Genomic DNA, 21,902 nt, shown 5'->3' with positions numbered 1-21,902 from the left:
AATGGAGTGAGTTTTATTGCATTTTAATGATTTGTAACTTAATTGTAATTAAAATAGAGTATTTCTGTGAACCTTAGTAAATTTTTTGTGATTGTGTCAATAAGTTATTATACAAAATAGGCTATAGTTATAAAATATGAATTATACTTATACTTCCAGTTGTCAAGGACTGTTTTGTAATAATGTTTTGCACTAATATTCTTAGCGGAGAAGCAAACATTAATTTTTGAAATATTTATAAACTCAACCTATTTATCTTTAGTAATCGATAGGGTGAAAATTGATTTTATACATATTTTAATAAATACTTTTCGATAGGATCGGACGATCTTGATGTTGTTCATCTTCGATACTTATATTGCTACTTTTAAACAAAATCAAACTTATGAGACTTTCATTACTTACAGCCTCTTCTCTTAATCTAATTTTTGAAACGCTGAAGTTAATTTGCATGAATTATAACAATTAACTACCCAGAAAATACGTGTGATAAAATAAAGCATAAAAAAGCTTTTAAATATGGTAATATATCACATATTGTTAATATAAAAATTTTAAAATATCTTTAAAACAAACAATGTTAAATGTGTTAGTTAAATTTTGTAAAATAATCTATAATTATATCCAAGAACAACTTATACTTGGACCTGATTCATTAACATTGTCGTTCAAACATAATATATTAATAGTTGCGCAATTTGCAACGATGCAGCCGGGCGTTAAAAACATGTTAAGTGGACGAAATTAAATACGACAAACATAAATGTGAGTGGTTTGCACATAAAGAAAGCGGAGATAACGCAGATACACGAAAAATTAGGCTGTTTCTATAATTAACTGTTCGTTAGAAGAGCCGTACTGTACGGCCCGTACGGAGAATCGCCTTCGCCGCTCAACCTTAGCAGGAAAGTTGCGTGCGATGTTGTCGAGATGGTTCGGTTGGTGTTAGTTTGAGACAAATAACCTTAACTAAAATATTTTATATGGAAAGTGAAATTTTAGTAATTAGTTTTGAAGTAAAATGAATTTTGTTATGTACAGTATTTATTGTAATTAAGAAGCATGGAAGTAAAAAGCTTCAAGTGTGGAATATCACACCTGAATCATATCTTAGGAGTTAAAAAAATAATTAATTTTAATTTTAACTATTTAATAATATTATATGAACCATTTATAACTTTGTAATTCAACAATTTTCATGTCATAATCTATAATTTTATTTTAACAATTAAAAACAAAATATTGGAATAATTTTAATTCAAATGAATTTTAATTTTATTAGTTATTGGAAAATTTTAAATGTAATAATTATAAATTATAATAAGTTTTAATAAAATTAATTTTAATAGTACAAAATTTTAGTTTTAATTAATATAAATATTTATTATTTATAAGTTGATCATTCATTTTCAAATTTTATTATTTTTTTGTTATATTTTTTACAATATTTTTACTTATAATAAATATTTAAAATTTATAATAAATAGAATAGAAATATTAATTTATCAATTTTTTTAAGTAATGATCTTAATCAATATTATGATTCTAAAAAATGTATTATTTTATAATAATAAATTAAATATTATTATAAAGATATATAAGATTTAAAAATTTAATTTATTTCTAAAAAATTTTATTATTATTTATTTATTAAATTCTTTTATAATTTATTTTAAAATATTTTAAATAATGATTATAAAAATTTTATTATTGTTTTATTGTTTTGTTTTAATGCGTTAATAAATTTATTTTTAATTGAAATATTTTTAATTTAATTAATATAATAATATAAAATGATTAAAAAAAAATAATTTAAAATTTATGTATTTATTAAATATTTTCAAAATCTTATTGATATATCAAAATAATACAATTTTATTTTAATATGATTTTAAAAAATTGTAATTATTTAATTTTAATTGTGTTTTAAATATTTGATTTTTTCTTTCAATTTTAATGTTAATGTAAATATTATACTAATATTAATAATAATTATCATTAACAATTTTAATATTTTTAATTTATATTTTATAAAATATTTTCAACTTTTTTATGTAAAAATCTTAATAATTTTTAATATTCAAAAATTTTAATATTAAAAAATATATATGTATATTTTTATTTTTTATTTAATATTGTTATATTGTTTTAAGAATTTTTTATTTGTAATAATTGTAATATAATATTAATTGTAATAATAATTATATTTTAATGATTTTTATAATTTAAATTAAAATTGATCAATAAAAATATTCTGTAATTTTAAGTAATCTAAAAAGTTTCTAATCTATAGAATTTAGAAAACTTGAATAATTTAAATAAAAAAGAGAAAAATATTTCCTATATATAATAATAATATACATAATACCTAAAAATAATAATTATTAATAATAATTTAAATATTTAAAATTTATATTTTATAAAATATTTTCAAATATTTTTATGCCAAAATTTTAATAATTTTTAATATCCAAAAATTTGAATATTAAAAGAATAAAGGTATATTGTTATTTTTTATTTATTAATTTTATTTTAAAATTTTTTAATTGTAATAATTTTAAATTAATAATAATATTAATTTTAATGATAATTATATTATTATATTATTTTCATAAGATAAATATAAAATCAATTAATATCAAATTTTGACGTGCCCAGATATTAAAGTTTTCTTAGTCTTAGTCCTGAAATTTAGGAAGTCATTTACCATATTTCAAGACAACCCTTGTACAACCGGTCCCCTTAATTATTTTCTAACGACTACCTTACAAACATTCTACTAGATAAACCCGTCCACTTTTCCTATCAATCATTCACCGCTCACATACAACTCATTCACCCGTTCACCAATCCTGCCAGTCTTTCAAATTCCTGCTACGGCACCGCCAGAACCACGGCAACATCGCCCGAGCCGCGCAGCAACTTGTGAATTGTTGTTAGTTTAGATATAGTTGCGACAGTGTTGTGTTAACAGGTGTTAAACCGCTGGACTTTTACATTCAGTCGAAACTCTAAAGTCGACTCGAAATAATAATAAAAAAAAACTAATGATGACGGAAACGGTTGTAAATGTGCAAGAGGCACCGAACAACAACGCGGCCAAACCCCAGACCAGTGACCAGCCCTTAAGTTGGATTAAGTTCAATGTGGATTACTTCAAAACGACACCTGGATTAATTAAGATTGCGGAACTGGTAAGTTTTTGAGCGGAACCCTTACGATTTGTGCGGAACGTCGTGGGGATGGTGAAATGCACGTCCGGACGTAGTTTTCTGCTGGTTTGGTGATTATTTCGTCGGTGGAGCGATTAGTAAAGTACGGAGTGGAGGATGTTTTACCTTATTGAGTTGTTGTATGTTGTGACTGGTTGAATAAATAAAGCGCACCTCGCAAATATAGGGAATAAATATTGCGAATTTTCTGTTGTGAATCACAGTTTGCGATAGCTTAAAATTTATTTATTCTGTTATTTTAAGTTATCTATGGAATGAGTAATTTAAATGAAAAAAAAAAAACAAGGAAAACTTATTTTTTATATCAAAATATAATACATTCATATTGAATATTATATAATATATTTAATTTAATTACAAGAAATCAATACTTTTGTTGAATTTGTCAATTTATAAATGTTTCTCTTTCAGTAAAAAGAAAAAAATTAAAGTATAAAAGATCTTATCTCTCTCTTATTAATATACTAGGCAGATTTAGCAATATTAGCAATTCTACAAATAAACATAGGAAAATAAAAAAATGTGGGTTGGTAATATGCTCTAGAAGAATTGTTGGGCTATTTTATAATAATAACATTATTCTGTAATTTTAAGTTAAAAGAATTTAATCTTTGGAATTTAGAGATTTGGTTAATTTAAAGGAAAAATTATTTTCCTAATGAAACTATAAATAATATTGAAACTTTTATTGTATAATATGTATATATAAAACAAATAAAGAATGTCTTGTTGAAATATTGTGTGATCTTAATTAAAAGATAACAATCCTTTTGTTGATTTTATGAATTTATAAATTATGTTTTATTTTCAGTTCATAAATATTGTGTAAAGTGTAAAAGGTCTTATCTCGTTTATATAGCAAATAGTTTATATTAGTATAATTTTTATACTAATCCATTAGATTTTACTTAACTTAAATCATTTTTGTCTTATTAATATCCTTGGCAGATTTAACAATATTATCAATTTTATCAATAGAGAAGCTTCCAACAATTTGTATTGGTAATAAGGCCTAAATGAATTGTTGGATTATTTTATAGTAATAATGTTGCGTGATCTTAATTATAAGACAAGAATCCTTTTGTTTAATTTATGAATGTATAAATTATGTTTTATTTTTAGTACAAAAATATTTTCAAAGTGTAAAAGATCGTATCTCATTTACATGACAAATAATTTAGATTGTAACATTTTTATTAACAAAATCTAAAAATATGGGTTGGTAATATGGCCTGTTGGGTTTCTTATAATCAGATTTTATAACAATTTACATATAAATAAAAAAAATAATATATAATATTAAAAATTTTAATATTTTTTATATTTAATGGCTAAAGAAAATGTTTAAATATTGTATGATCATAATTATATGACAACAATCTTTTGTGGATTTTGTATATTTATAGATAGTTTAATTTTTAAAAATAAAAGACCTTATCCCTTTATGTTAAATGTAATTTTTTTATTTTATATTACTTAACCTCATCATCATCTCTGTTTTATTAATATACTTGCCAAATTTAACAAATAACTTATCAAAAGAGTATTCTGTAATTTTACGTAATCTAAAAAGATTCTATTCTATGAAATTTAAAGAACTGAATAATTTAAAATTAATAAAGAGAAGAATATATCAAAATGTTGATCATCTTATGATGATCTTATTTATAAGATTAATAATTAATAGATTCAACAACCCTTTGTTGAATTTATTAATTTATTAAAAAATATATTTTCAAAGTGTAAAAGGTCTAATTTCGTTTAGATTACTAATAATTAAGATTTTTTTTATACTAAACCATTAAATCTTACTTAACTTAATCTTACAAATAAAAAATACCCCTAAAATAGTCTAGAAGGTTTTCCTATTACTAAAGAATATTTAAATATTATATATTCTTGATAAGACAATTCTATTGTTGAATTTGTAAATTTATAAATTATTTTATTTCCATTAAAAAATATTTTCTAAGTTTAAAACATCTTATCTCATTTATGTAATGAATAATATAAATAGTAATATCTTTTTATTTTTATACTAATTTATTAGATATTACTTAACTTAAATCATCTGTGTCTTATAAATATTCTTGGCAGATTTAGCAAAGTAACCTTATAAATAAATAGAGAAAAATCCACAAATATGGTTGACAATATGGGCTAAGGACAGAAATTGTTGTCATTATATTATTAGTATCCACATTAGTTTACTTCTTTTATCTATTTTCCTGGAATGAAAGTAAATATAAATATTTTATGTGGCAAATATAATCACAATTAAAATCTTGTTTAAGCATACAATTTGAAATGAGTACAAAATTGCCTATCAAGTTTAAATAATAAATATAAATAGAATCCTCAACACAAAAATACGTGTTTCGTCACCCAACAGTTTTGCCTCTTCAATTACAGGACGGATAAATATAAAATTTTTACAAACTGTTAGCCATTAACCTACCAGTCATCACTTATTTATACGCTGTAATTAACTGTATTTAAATTTATGTTAAACATATAATTGGCTAACGTTGTAAACAACAAAAAGGTGCTGAGTGCATTTAGCATTAATTACACCCTTACGTTGTAATTCTCGGCAACAATCTATTAGGAAATCTGTGTTAATGGTCTACCAAAAATGCATTTTTTTATGAGTGGTTAGTTGCGGAAACAAAATAAAATAACAGCGGATGCAAAACTCTTATCATTTGTTATTTACATGAACACCAAGCTTGATAGAGTTTTTAATCAAATGTGGCTAAATACAGTGGTTAAATTAATGAAGAGCCTCATTATGTATGGGAACAACTTTTAATTTTGAATTCCATCGTTTATTAGATTCCAAACTGGTCGAGCAGGAATTCCTAGTTATGTTTTTACAATTTGGAAACGTTGTAGACGTTAAAATTGGTCTTTTTTGCGTTAAAGTTATGAAAACATTTCCAAAGAAAAATAATTCTGTTAAGACCACAGCCAATCAAAAATTTATAAAATTATTTATTTAACGAGCGACCTTTAATTATTAATCAATAAAGAACAACTGTCTCGAGTTACGGGCAGATTTCCAGTTAAAAGTAACTAGGTCATACTGAAAAAATGTATTATTTAGGGGGATTAATAAATTATAATCCAGTCGCAAACAATTGTCCTTTTGACATCCCACATCTGACATCTGTGTCAGGCCAATTAAATTGTACTCCCAAGTTGAAATCATCATCCGACTGGGACACAACGAATAACAATAACACAACAACATTCGACTTATAAATATCTGATTGTTGCATGTGCAACACACAGTTACGTATCTCGCATATTTATCCGTGATGTTTAGCTATTTTAACAATGCAACCTCACCGCAAGGTCGCCATTTCCAAACGAAATGTCTGAGGTAAATGTCGCCGTCGTTCGAACAGGTTCTAAAATATTCAGAGACCGTTTGGAAATCTATCAGTTGATTTGTTTACGATTACAATATCGATAATCGGTTGTTTTGTTGCCCCGTTTGCATATTGCCTTTTCCTCCATTCCAGCAAGAACCCGTTATCGTATTTAAGAGCGTGTTGTCGCACAAGAGGAGATTTATTAACTTGGTCGGCTTTGCATTCGCAAATTATTGGAAAATAATGGTGGTTAATCGATGTAATCTGCAGGAACACATGTCGGTGTTTTAGAAAGTAATTAGTTGGGTTTCGTTTGAGGAAGGATATTTGAAATGTATAACTCATACAACATCGACAAATTTAATTTACATTTTCACATTTATTGTTTTACTTTTTTCATGATTTATATATATTTCTAATTATTTCAATAAAACTTTCTTTAAAATAACTTTTATTCAATATAATAATTACCATCATAGTTAATGATCAGATCAGTTTTGACCTCCTCTTCATTCTTCACTAGACCATTTATTATGTAAATAAAAGTCAAGTGGAGAAGTATCTGGACTATGTGGTGGACTATTTACGATTTTAAAGCATCATTCCACAAATCATGATCATTTAGGGTGTCCCTAAATTGAGTGCACAATAATTAACCACATATATATTATATGTAATAATAAATATGTTTAAATCAAACTCCCTATATACAAATATTAAAAAATCAAATTGTAAAATATACTTAATAATATCTAACATAGAGACTAAATAAAAATTATTTGATTTGTGATTAATTTTTTATTTGTAATTTATATTTCTTTTACCATTTAAATTATTTGATAATTAAATTGTGAGAAAATTCCAAAATTAAGAATTTTAAAAAATATTTAACTTTCTTCGTGAATTAATTTCTCATTATTTAGCTTAAAAAATACAAACAATAAAAATGATATATTTTTTACTTTTTCTTGTTTATTAATTTTAATTAAATTGTATATGTTTATTAATTTCAAGAATTTAATCTTAAATATATATATTTTAAAACTCCTCGGATATCAATTTTTCATTGTTTAGAAAAAATAAATAAATAAGTAAAAAAAATAAGTATAAATAATATATTTTTTATTATTAACTTTTGTTAAATTAAGGAGAAAGAATTAATTGTAATATTTAGACAAAAAAAAACAATTATATAAATAAATAATACTAATATATATTTTTTTAATTTTATTAAATTTATTATTAAATTTTGTATATGTGATAAAAAAATTAAAAATAAAATTATATAAATAAAAATATATTTTTATTAATAAGTTTCATTAAATTGTGTGTATTTTAATTTCAATAATTAAATCTTCTTATTGTGAATAAATTTTTCATTATTTTAATATTAATTAAACTATTTTAATATATATTTTTTTTAATTTTGAATTATTAATTAAATTATGTGTGTTAATTCCAAGAATTAAAATTTAAAAATTAGTAATAAATATACATATTTTTTACTTCTTTATGTCATTATTTTTAATTAAATTGTGTGTGTTAAATACAAGAATTAAATATTAAAAAATGTCTGAAAACTTTTTAATTTATAATAATAAATATTCTTTCATTTTTATTTTTATATTAAGTTTTATAAAATTGTGTTTTAATTCCAAAAATTAAATCAAATATTTGTAAACTTTTTATTGTAAATTAATATTTGACAAAAAAAAAACAAATAAAAATATATGGATAAATTTATTTTTTTATTTATTCATTTTTATTAAACAATTAAGTTTTAAAAATATTTCTAAACTTGATGTCGCGAATCAATTTTTCCAAGGTCAAAAACAAATTGAAAGTATTTTGCATTTTTATGAATAAAGAATTTAATAAATAATGTTTTATAAATTAATTCTAATACCAAGTAATTAATCTCAACATTCAAAATTGTTTATTTTAAAGATTTTATTATCATGTCATAAAACTATTCTATAATACAAAACAGAGGAAGTAAATAAATTAAATAATAATAATAATAACAATAAAAATTATAAATAAAAAAAATAATAGTAAATTAATTAATTACTTTAAAAATAAATAAAAAATTTGAGGTATTTTATTCGTAACTTACAAAAAATATATTCTTAAAAAATCAATTAGTAAGTTTTAAAATATTCCTTATTAAATTATGTTGTGAAAATGAAAAATTTTCCTGTAGTGTATTAATTTAACAACAATATTGAAATTATGAATAACTTTCACTAGTATGCATAAAACGTATATCTCCCCTTTTCTAATCAAATTTCACATACTTATTGAAAAATACAATAGCCTTTTGTTGATAAATTTATATCACTAGGCAAAACTCAGATACCAATACAGGTCAGTGATAATCCACTGCAAACTTTACAATTTCTACACATGCATTAAAAAACCGTTCTTCAAGGGATTCAACGAGTAATTGTACGCTTTAAATTTTTACAGTTTTGAGTTTAATTATTTTCAACACAATCGTGTACTTTATTAAGGAGTACAAGGCGTGAAGTGTAGTCTAACGGATTATTGTCGTATGTCATTTCGGTTTTTTGATACGGTTGTTGTTGTACGTTTCCTAATTGGCCTCCAAGTTACAACACGAATTAGAGCAGGTAATTTTTCGAAGTCGCACAAAATTATATTGTTTGGCAAAGCCCGTTGAAGTATGGCCAAGTTCGTTAATTACTTAACACTATTAATTTCATTCATGAAACTATCGGTTCATTGCACCAAATCGCACGTTCAGTTTGTTCCTCTTTAGTTTTATTGGTAATATTAGTAGTATTTCTATAAGAGATATTTATAGATTAACTTTGGATAATGGCCAATTGTTCGTAGTTAAAATAGACATACAACCGAGTGTTCTAAGCCGCCGACCGTTCTAACTAACTGAAAATATACCCGAAAATTTTAATTGGACACATCACATTCTTGACCTTAAGTATAACGATTTCTTAATCACGGATCTTTATCGGTGGAATTTAAATGAGGGTGTTACCAAAGTCACGCCTAATTTTAGGAACGAATTTCGGCAAATCAATATCGCAGACGCTTGTTATAAATTTTTTTATTGCTTTGACGTTATCAAAGTCAACAACAAATATACTGCATCATTATTATTAAGTCTATTTTTAAATCATTATGCCATAAACTTGGAAGAGTCGACCAGGCTCGTAAATTTCGAAACTTGTCCTCATTTTATAGATTTTTAACTCATTTTAATGGATTCTTAAATTTGTCGGTTACGAATGGTTGTTTCAGTAGTAAATAGTAAAGTTTATATATGGTTTGGTCTGGAACAATTGGAAGAGATTTGAAATAATCAGCACAATTACTTAAAAATACCAATTACAAAGTATTTTTTAACAGTATTAATTATTGGTCATTATTTTTGCAACTTTTTTAAGCATATTTTAAGCTTTAACCTTGTATGTCTGAGGGTCAAACCAATCCATTAACCATCTTCTCACAATCCTTGAAGAAATTTCTGCAAATCAACTAGATTGAATTGTGTTTTGACATTTGTAAACTCTATCTCAGTCTTGGGGTAATGTTGAATTAAAATTTTTCATACAATTTCACTTCGACCAATGATTAAATAATTATAATAAGCAAAAGGCTGCAGATAATCGATTTAAATTTACAGAGGGGAATGAAAGACCATAAAGTTAAAAGTTCATATAATTTTGTCCATTGAAAACTAAAAAAGTATGCAAAGTTTTCATAAAATTTGTATCAAAGTCACTCAAATTTGTCAATTGAAACATCAATATAATTCACATCTTCTGTACATCCGTATTAACATAAATATGTGTAAAAATAATTTTTTATATTTTTGCCTTAAACTTGTATCTAAATACCTAAATGACCCAGAATATAATTTTTGTGATCAATACACCCGAATTACCAAACAAAAAAAAAAAATAAACTAGTGTTAAAAAAAAAATAAACACGCACGGCGAAAATAGTAATCCAAACAAATATCTGATTTTTACCCCTTCTCCTCTTCAAAACCAATTCTAAGACTAACAATTGAATGTGGCGACTTTTTCAAAAATGCACCGCTTACTTGACCAACACGTCTGCGATGCCCTCTTTTATCTCCCTCTAATTAACATTAAAACCTTATATGTTTTTCTCTTTTACTATTGCCGGGACAAATGCATAATTCAAATTTTAAATCGAATGGAGTCGAACAGAGAATTCAATCTTCATACTCGAAAACAAACACTTGAAATTACGTGTGCAAATTAAAAAAATAAAAGTATGTAATTATAAATATAAAAACGACAAATTATAGAGGTATTTTTTAATTATTACAAATCTTTTTTGTTTAGGTTTTAATTCGTAAATTGGAGAAAGTTAATATTTCCTAAATAGCACAATACATAAAAAATAATAGTAGTAAAATAGATGTCACAAAACGAAATCAACGAAAATAACCTAACCTAAATTAATCTAATTAACAGTCTAAATACTACACATCCAAAATTCTTTCCAAGTTTTCATAAACTGTGCATAAAAGTCACTCAAATCAGTCAATGGGAAACATCAATATGATTCGCATGTTCTGTACATCCGGATTAACCCAAATATATGTAAAAATAAGTTTTTATATTTTTCTAGTGTATGTAACTAAATGACGTAAATGGAAAGAAAAACCTGAATATAATTTTCCTGATCAGCACATCCGAATTATCATAAAAATATAATAATAACAATAACTAGTGTAACACACAAGCACGACGAAAACTGTCACCTAAACTACAAATATCTGATTTTTACCCCTTCTCCTCTTCAAAAATGCAATTCTAGGAATAACAATTGAATACCGTGACCATTAAAAAATGCACAGCTTACTTGACCGCACGTCTACGATCTTTTATCCCTCTCTAATTCTCATGAAAATCTATGTAGGTTTTTCTCTTTCACTGCTGCCGGGACAAATCCAAAATTAAAATTTTAATTCGAATTCGTATCGAGTCTTTGTATACGAAAACAAACATTTGAGACATAAATAAATTACATAATTATACTAAATATTTCAGTGTAACATAATATGATATAATAATTATCTCACGAACCTCATTGAAATGTTTCCCAAATATCAAATTTTTATTATTTTCGTATATATCGATAAAATCGCAGTTGTAACTAAAAACAAGAATTGGAAAGTGAATTAGTACCATTCTAATTACATGATTTGGAGTGAATATTATGTCATTTTGATTACAATTTTCTTTTGTAATTGCTAATACACAGACAATCAATAAAACTAATTAATAGTTAGCTATTACCTTAAAAACAAAGGAACACCATATGACGAAAATTGCACTACATAAAATACTTAACCGGCGCGACACCTACTCCCTCTTCTTTTAGCCTTCTCCAACTTTCATGAATATCCATGTCTTTCTCTCCCTCTTGCACGGACAAATGCAAAACTTGAATTTTGAATAGAATATAATAGAATTCGTAAATTTTAGGTTCAGTTGCATTAAAATTGATCATTCACTAATAAACTCAAGCTGGTAAGCTAGCATAACAATTAAAATAATTAATAATTATAGGTACTAATTATTTTGAATCGGGAGTATGCACATGGGTGATTTACATCTGATGTGAAACATAACCCCACTTGGTGTAATCGTCTTACTATTTTTGTCAGATTGTGTGAATTTGATTTCCTAGAGGAATTTTTAAATAAAACAAATGAAAACCTTTATTGTAAAAATATATTTCATTTTGGTACTGCTGGAGAAATGTAGACAAAAACAATTCAAATAAATTTTTGAATAAAATTAAAGTAAATATAATATTTAAAATAAAATATAATATATAAATATTGTGTCGAGTCCAATACCTAAGAGAATATTTTGTACTATAACTTAGTAATGAATTTGTGAATAGAACTATTAAATACATAAATTCATGTCTTTCTTAGAACGATAAACTAAATTGAACTGTCAATATTACTTAATTTATGTTAATAACAGTGTATAATAATAAACTGACTGAAATGTGATGGAACATTTCTTAAATATATAAAATATCTTTACAATTACACACAGGTAAAAGTTATTTTCGGAAAAATAATAAACTTTTTCATAGGTATATACATTTAGAAAATTCATTTCAAAGTTCAAAATTATTTTAGCTTTGTAAAAATATTAAAATAATAAATAAAATTGAAAAAATGTAAATATTATTACGCAATAATAAAAATTTTAGATAAAAAATAAATTTCTCCAGATAGGCGGCCAAAATATGAGAGCAGTTAGAATATGCCTAATGAGAAAAAATTAAATTTACTCTTGAATAAAATACAACCCTTCGAATTTAATACAATTTTTTTTCTCATATTGGACCAATGTATTATCCTAAAATAATACCTACAATACAAAACAAACAACTTTTTCCATAATTCTACGTTAGTATAGATTCTGAAACTATTAAGCTTTTCACATTCTTTGCGCAAGTGTTCATAAAAGATCTATATTAATTAGATGTTTAACTGTTTGCTAATTAAATGAATCTAATCAGTTAGAAGTATAAAAAATCCATTAATCTTGGAATAAATATTAACTCCAATTGGACCATAAGGTAAATAGTGATAACTTAATAACTCATTGTAACAATCAAAGCAATCAAGATAAACTAACTGTTGCACCGTGGACCAGTTAACGATGAGGATGGAAGGATGTTTCCGTTTTACGGTAACAGTGCTACCATAATGGTGCCTTCCACTTCCGATGGTGCCGCCGAGGCATAATGGGTTTATTGTAACTGGAGGAGTGCCGCACCTGCGAACTGTTCAGGTCATCTACCTCTTGGGACGACGCGCCATGCAATTCTTCTGTTCGAAAAAAAATAATGTCACCGCTGCAACTGATAACAGTTGCCTTACATTACCATTGCCAAAATTGGACGGTGGTATTTTCACGATCGCAACCGGTGAAGTAGGTGGTTTTGTTGTATAACACATCACCGCTTTAACCTCCACACTTCTTCCTACGGACCAGGCGTAAAAATAAGTTTATGTAAAACCGGTAGGCGTGATGATTGTTGTGTCACGATGCAAAAAAAGCACACTAATATGGTAGTTATAAAATCCGTGACGACACACCGCCATCCACCCACCCACAAATTGGTTCGTTGTGTTGATGTCATGGTGCAATCATGGATGAACAATGTGAATGACTTTCGGCGATCTGAAAACGAAGATTCCTGTGACGGTGGAAGCAAGAACATTCGCATCGAATTCAAATTTGTGGCATTAATGCGCTGACCCAACAGAAAAACTCGCTTTCACCTGGGTACACGTCTGCGTATGTGGGTCATAGAAAATATTATACGGGCGTCTTCAACATTTATGCACCTCCATGTGTGTCAATGTTCCGCGGTCTGCTTCAAAACATCCATTTTGTCTATTAAGTATATTATCGTCGGTTCGCAACTCTCTTGAATGTTTTAGGTTTCTAAATTCTATGAAATGTTGCTTTTAAATTATTCATGTTGTTTAATAGTGGAAGTGCTTTTAATTTTTAAAGAAACATTTTGCGAAATTCTTCAGATTTTTTGGTGATCTAAATTTATTATACCAACTTTTATACTGACTCTCTCTTCCTACATGCAAATATTTTATTACTTCTTATACTAAATAAATCATCAACCGCCAAAACTAAAATTCTATATTAAGGACTTTTAAATAATTCATGTTGTTTATTTGAGGTATTATTTTTAATTAAAAAAATTGTTTTGTTTTCTACTCCGGATTCATTTGGTGATCTAAATTTAAACATTTTTAGACTCTTCCTATTTCAACATGTAAATAGGTTTAATGTGTTTATAACTTCTTATACCTAATAAATCAACATAAACTTCTTCAGTCACCAAAACTAATGACCTATATTTAGACACTGTTAAATAATTCATGTTGTTTATTTAAGCCAATATTTTTGATTAAAAAATTGTTTTGCTGTCTCCTTCGGATTTATTTGGTGATCTAAATTTGGACTCTTATACCAACATTTATAATGACTTCCTCTTCCAACAAGCAAATTTGCTTGTTTAATGTATTTACCACTTCTTATACCTAATAAATTAACATAAACTCCTTCAATTGCCAAAATTAAGAAACTATGTTAAGAAATTTTTAAATAATTTACGATGTGTATTTGAGACAATATTTTTGATTTTAACTACTTCTTGTACCTAATAAATCAATATAAACATCTTCATCACCAAAATTAATAACTTATTCAATTTAGACTCTTATACCAACATTTATGCAGATTTCTTCTGCCAACAAGCAAATATCTTTGTTTAATGTATTTATTACTTCTTATAACTAATAAATCAACAAACAAAAAACCTTCAATCACCAAAACTAATATTCAGAATTTTTTAAATAATTCATGTTTAATTGAAGTAGTATTTTTAATTTACAAAAACATGTTTTGCTCTCATTCTCACATTTGTTTAGATTTTAATATAGACAGGCATCGTTTTAATTAATTCATACTAAACTTTGTATGTTTTTTAATTGAAACCGTATTTTTGAGAAATACTTCATTGCCTTCTTTAGATAATTTGGTGATCTTAATTTAAACACTTATACAAACATTTATGCAGACTCCTTCTTTCATCGTGCAAATATTTTTAATGTGTTTACCACTTCTTGCAACTAATAAATCATCATAAACACCTTCAATCGCCAAAACTAATAACCTACATTAACAGACTTCGACACAACATCAGAACTATTTTTAGGTGCAGTCGGTGTCCAGCATTGCTTATTTATTCTCCGACCGCAACATAAGGTATTTAATTACGTCACACAAGGACATTGTTGTCTCAAATGGAACAGTTTATTAAAAATAAATCGTTGCAAACTCTATTCGGAGTCATAGATCAACCTGCGGACTGTACCATGCATAAATTGTGTGTACACCTGAGTTTAATACAGCCGGTGAAAGGTGAATGCCAGCAATGGTTTTCTCTTTCTAAGCTAGCCTACAAATGCACATTTCGGTGATGTAATTGTGTAAGATGGACAGGTGAATTGTCGGCGCGAATTCCTCCATTGGAATGATCAAGGCCAATGTGTACGCACATATAAGGTTTGGAAATCGTGAAACCTTACAAACAATCGGCGTCGATAAATGGAAGAAAGGTGCAACTGGCACCAAAAATTGCTGGTCAATTTCGGCGGTTATTGCGACTTAAGTCGCTTATAAGGCTGCGCCTGTGGATGCGTTAATAAAAACTAATACGGTTGTTGGTTTCGATTAGCATAAATTATGCTAAATTGTTAGTCCATTCGTCGTGTATATCGGTCACGTAAGAACGCGCCTTTGGGAACGATCCGAGCACGAGCCCGTGAATGCGTGATAAAACCTACTGGGCACCACGTGTTGATTCCGGCCATAAACTAATTAAGGCGATTCGATCGCGAATATTATTGAACGGCCATAAAACAGTTGGCCGAGCTCGGCGGAGTCGGGATGTGACCCAACACCGTGGTGGAGTCGGAATTCTTTCGGCCCACCAAAATTATGCTAATTTCGCAGGCGTACCAAAATCAATCAAGGTTAATGTGTCAATTTAAAATGTGAATGTGAATTAGAGGAAGCTATACAGTTACACCTACTTAGTTGCAGCGACACACGGCCGTTAACTTCCACTTTTATGCGACTGCGATTTCCGATTGACGGTTCAATTGTGGGGATAATCAAATAAAATTAAAAATCGTTCCTTCCGAGGTAAAATTTGACGTTCCACTGATAACTAAAATTTCCATTTCATGTTAATGGATTAGATAAAGCATGGTCCATTGTGTAATGCTTTAATGAATGACTGCATCTTTAATTTTGGAACTGGATTTGTCATTAATGCACGTTGCGAAGGAAACAATTATATTAATCAAAACAACACAACCTGATTATATGACTATTAAGCTATTTTTTTGAAAAATAAGACCCAGTAACAAATATTTTGTATATTTTAAATGATTACTAATTATGAAAGTATTCACGTTTTTCTACACCCAAATGAGTAATAACGTATAACGATTCTTTTTATGGCAATTACGTTAAAAGTTACGTTTTTTGTCGTCAATTTATCATATTTAGTAGGTTGGTGATGCTAATTTTTAAAGGCGAGAACAACTGTTTATTGATGCTAAACAATATTTATACCAAATGTGAGCCATTTAAGGTGACAATAAAAGACTAGGTCACAATAATTATTTTCACCTTGCCCAGCTCTATGAAAACAACAAAAATATTAAGAAAAATATATTACATATTACTGCAGAATTACATTATATTTTATTAATACTACCAATACATTTTTTTAGTACAGCGTAAATACTAAAATATTATAATTACATCATTTCTACTGTGTGGTTCATTTATATGGGTTGGCAAACATTTTTTATGACATGCACAATGTTTTTATTGTCTTATGAGCTATTATTCATCAAAATCGCGTTTTAAATCTAAAAATAGGCCGCACTGCAAGTTAAAATTAAAAATAAATATATATATTTGCATGAATGTTTGTATAGTATAAACAGTATCGTTTTGAAAGCTTTTGCAACACATTTGCATTTCATTTTAAATCAATGTTATATATGAGTATGTAATATGTGAAAAATTAAGATTAAAAATTAAAAATAACCAATTATATGAAATAAATAAATAAATAAAATTTTTAAATCAAATTTATGAAATAAAATGAAATATAATTGTTTAATTAACTTTATAAAATTAAAAAAAAAATAATTTTAAAGTTAAAAATAATCAATTAAATGAGAAATTTAAATTTGTTAAAAAAGAAAATAATAAAATTGTTAAAATAAAGTGAATAAGTCAAATTTATAAAATTTTAAAAAATAAGATTAAAAAATTTGTTTAAGTTATTTTTTTAAATTTATAAAATTTAAACAATGAAGTTTGAAAAAATAATCAATAGAATTAAAATATATAAAATTTGTAATTTTAATTCATAAAATTTATAATTCAAATTTATAAAATTTTAAAAATTCAAATTTACTAATCAAATTTAAAAATATTAAAACTGTTAATAAATCTATGAAATTTAACTTAAAAAATTAAGTTTAAAATATTAAAATTAACAGATTAAACTAAATTGAAATAAATAAAATTATTAATTTAAATTTATTACATTTTAAAAAAGTAAATTCAAAAAATAATTAGTTGGATTAAAAAAAAATTAAATTTTATAGAACAATAAAATTCTTAATATATTAAAATTATTAATTTGAACTTAAAATTAAAAATAACGATTAAATTAAAAATAACTTAAAATTATTAAATTAAATTAATAAAAGTTTTAATTTAATTTAATAAATTATAAAAAATTAGCTTAAAAAATTAAAATTGTTTATTTAAATTTATAAGATTTAAAAAATTAAGCTTAAAATTATTATTAAAATTAACCGATTAAATTAAATTAAAGATAATAAAACTATTAATTTAAATGTTTAAAATTTGAAACAACATAAAAAAAATATTAATTGAAATTTATAAAATTAAAATAAATAAATAAAAATAATCAAGTTGATAAAGAAAATTTATAAAATTAAAAATTGCCAATAAAATAAACAAAAAATAAATTATGAATATAATTTCATAACAATTAAAAAAAATATAATAAGTGTATGTACTCTGATTTTATCAGTCGATAATTTCCATCCCTTAAAGCAACGGTCAAGTTACCAATTTCCATCTTAACCAGTATTTCTTTATTTTGTACAGTAAGCGAAACCCACAATACGGAATTACCGTTAAGGAGGTCCGTACACGTCTGGCTAACTTAACGGATTATTAGCATTGAGGCAGGTTTTAATATGGGTCATTTGTGTCACGGCGACGTTCGATTCGGTTTTATTTACAATTTCGGTGCAACGGCGTGCACCGAAACAGGAAAAGGAAACTTGTAGTTATGAATTTTAATTAGCGATATGTTTTACCCCGACAATTACAATAGGTGTTTCCTTTTATTTTTCAGATTATCGGAATTTTGTGCATGTCATTGGCCACGCCGTATTTGGGTGGTACGCACTTTTTCTTGTTCGTCGCCACCACATCCTTCATTGCCACGCTGATATGGGTGGTCGTCTATTTGTTGGGCGTTAGGGAAGCCCTGCCGATGCCAATCAATTGGATTCTAACGGTAAGTTAGGTACTAATTTAAAAATAAGTATCTTAATTTATTTATATTTGCAAGAAAATAAAATTTGAAATTTTATTAAAATTAAAAAAAATATATTAAAATTATTATTAAAATTAACTGATTAATTAAATTAAATTAAAAATGTTGTAAATTTAAAGCAACATAAAAAATTGCATATAACAGACTAAATTTAGAAAAATATATAATTTGAAATTTTAAATTAATTAAATATTGATCATAATCTGATAAAAATAGTTGTTGACAAAATTTCAATTTGATAACAGCTTAATTTGAAATTTAATGATCAGTTCCTGATGATTCCCCGATAATTTAGTGGTCAGTTAAAAATTAGATAATAAATTCTCTCAAAACTAAACTATTAAATTGTTCTGTGTTTCAGTAATACATTGCCCAGTTAAAAATTGGGCAATTTATATAGTAATAGAACCAATAAATTGAGGGTATCAAAATTGGACAATATGTTAAATTGTCTTAATTAAAACAGCTATTAGCTTTGACTAATGGTCTTATTTTTCAGTTCATAAAACTAAGAGTTACCAAAAAGGCGATAGAAATTTGGCGAAAAAATAGAATTTATTATATCTGTGGACAAAAATTAATAGAAAATTGATGAAATATAAAATATGTTTCACAATTTATTGGCTAGTTAGAAATTGGACAATAAATTGGCCAATTTCTGTACTACTCTAATAAATTATGGGACTCAAAATTGGATAATAAATTGGTGTATGTAAAACAAATTAAGCTTTGACTTAAATAAAGGTTTTTAAAAATTTTTACACACACTAATTTACCTCACAATTTATTGACCAATTTATTAGCACCTTTATGTTCATGGCACATATCGTATATTTTTGTTAGTGTGGGCAACATGTTTATTTTTGGGTTAGATTATTTTAGTATATGTAACCAATACCTGTTTATAATGTTTGTTTAAATGTTGATACTATCAAAAGTTACTTGAATTACATCGATTTGTTTATTTAAATATATCACACACAATGATAATGATTTCTTCGTTGTGTTTTAGGAATTGGTGAACACCGCGTTCTGCACGCTGTTTTACATCCTCGCCTTCATCGTGCAATTGGCCGTCTGGTCGGGATACGGCGGTCATGCCAGAGGTGCAAACATTGCCGCCGGGGTAAGAAAATTCAATCTATTATCTGTTCAAGTTTTAACAAGTTTTCTGTTATTTCCAGGTGTTCGGCATCCTCAACTCGGTCGCCTACGGATTCGGTGCTTATTTGCTGTACTTGGAACACAAGAGCAACAGGACAACATAAAATGTCAGAAGCGCTATCATTATATGTCGACTGAATACTGTGTACATCTCAGAAAATAGATTAATGAGTCGTTTTTAGGAACTTTAAATCATTCACATTGTAAAACTTATAATTATAAACTGATGACTGGTTTCGTGTGGATGGATTGTTGTAGTTTAGTTTTGCATAAAGTTTAACTTATTCGAAATTCAGTCTTGTTTGATTATATAAGTGTTGATGTGTTGTGTTTACGTAATGTTTTTATAATATACTTAAGTGTCGATGCATTTTTACAATCACCAGAAATTACGCAAAATTGTCCAAGGATCGTATTTGTTTGTTGTAACATACACATCATTCAGGGACGTAGTGTAAAATAATCTGCGTAATTGTTATTTTAAAATAAAACTTAGATTTGTACAAAATATACAAATGTACTTATAATGTTGTTCTTTTAGCAGTCTATGCTTGTTATTTTTCACTTGTCGTTATTGTGCATTAGTTTTTTCACTAAAATTAGCTTTAGATTAATTTATGAGTAATAATACCAATTTAGATGACACGATAATGTATCTATTTAAGTTTTCAAATTTTATTGTATAACATCGTACCTAATCAGTGTATATTTTATTTTAAATAAATAATTGTTTTTTACTCTCTACTATTTTTAAACAATATTGTATCAGCAATGGTATTCCATACACAATACCACTTAATAGTTGAAAAAAAGCTCATTTAAAATAATCGCATTGATTATGGCGAATGCGCCAGTATACTATTATTTTTTTTAAATGAATATAGACTTTAACAAAAACATCTTGCCCTGTAAGAATCATTAACAAAATTTTTTATTAATTGTTTAAAAACCAAAAATACTTATCAAAGCAAACACAAAAGGAAAAAATCTTTATTTTTTAGTATAATTTTTCATGCAATATTCAATAGCTTTGATAAACTGATTGTGCCAAAATGTTGATCAACCACAAACTCCATCCCCTTATTGTCGACAAATCTTCTACCACCGACCCATTTTTCCCGTTTAGAAAGAGTAAATAGTCAGAGAAAGCTATATCTGCAGATAGAGTGCGTGAGAAAGTAATTCGTACTTTAAATTTTTGATTTTAGCCATTTAAATAATGGGATTGTTCATTATTTTTATCACTCAAACACTACAATAAGCTCCAAATTCGGTTCCAATATTTTGATGTTGTTAACGAAGGAGCAAATTCCTCCTGAGTAAAATCCAACTTGTTTTTGAAATTGATATTGACTGAAACAGTCAACAATAAAATAAAACGTTAATTAATTCAAATTACATAAAACACATTTAACTAGAGTTTATGTACTAAAATGTTTATAAAAATGATAAATTATATGACCTCTAAATTTTATAAATACACACAACATACTAAACAAAAATCATGTCTGTGTTTAAACGGATTTTTAAATAATTATGTATTCTTCCACGATCTTGTTTAATTATAAAATTTTCATCCAAATGATTTTCATAATTTTTCTGTCTACACGCGGAAAGGTTAATTCAAAATTAACGAATTTTAGTCATTTACGACTCCTGTTTCTTTTCGTAACCTAAGTAAAATTGTGCGTAATTTTATCTTAACTGCAAACTCACAATTAGCAACAATGTATTATAATCCTTTTCATATATAATGACGATGACTAATAAATTTAATGTACATAAATAAAGTTTTAATTAGTTTGTACATTAATTAACATTTGGTTGTGTTCAACTGATTAATCAATAAATTTTTGTATGCTAAAAT

At 25.9% G+C, this 21,902-nt stretch overlaps 1 protein-coding gene across 1 annotated transcript; it reads left to right on the top strand.

The window, feature by feature from the left end:
• Positions 1–2,899: 2,899 nt before the first annotated feature.
• On the top strand, positions 2,900–20,772 carry LOC109595631 (proteolipid protein 2). Its single transcript, XM_020011039.2, has 4 exons — positions 2,900–3,194; positions 18,668–18,832; positions 19,884–19,997; positions 20,056–20,772. Exons 1-4 carry the CDS (start codon positions 3,048–3,050, stop codon positions 20,137–20,139), a joined length of 510 nt encoding a protein of 169 aa, XP_019866598.1. The 5' UTR covers positions 2,900–3,047; the 3' UTR covers positions 20,140–20,772.
• Positions 20,773–21,902: the final 1,130 nt, after the last annotated feature.

Source organism: Aethina tumida, chromosome 5 (assembly GCF_024364675.1).
Source record: "Aethina tumida isolate Nest 87 chromosome 5, icAetTumi1.1, whole genome shotgun sequence".
Taxonomy (NCBI): domain Eukaryota; kingdom Metazoa; phylum Arthropoda; class Insecta; order Coleoptera; family Nitidulidae; genus Aethina; species Aethina tumida.
This window is presented reverse-complemented; position numbering and strand designations above follow the sequence as displayed.

Excerpts from the sequence above, each read along its gene's own strand:
- LOC109595631 (XM_020011039.2), top strand. The coding sequence starts at position 3,048 with ATGATGACGGAAACGGTTGTAAATGTGCAAGAGGCACCGAACAACAAC. Across the intron at positions 3,195-18,667 it reads TAATTAAGATTGCGGAACTG|ATTATCGGAATTTTGTGCAT; the intron begins GTAAGTTTTTGA and ends TTTATTTTTCAG. Across the intron at positions 19,998-20,055 it reads GTGCAAACATTGCCGCCGGG|GTGTTCGGCATCCTCAACTC; the intron begins GTAAGAAAATTC and ends TGTTATTTCCAG.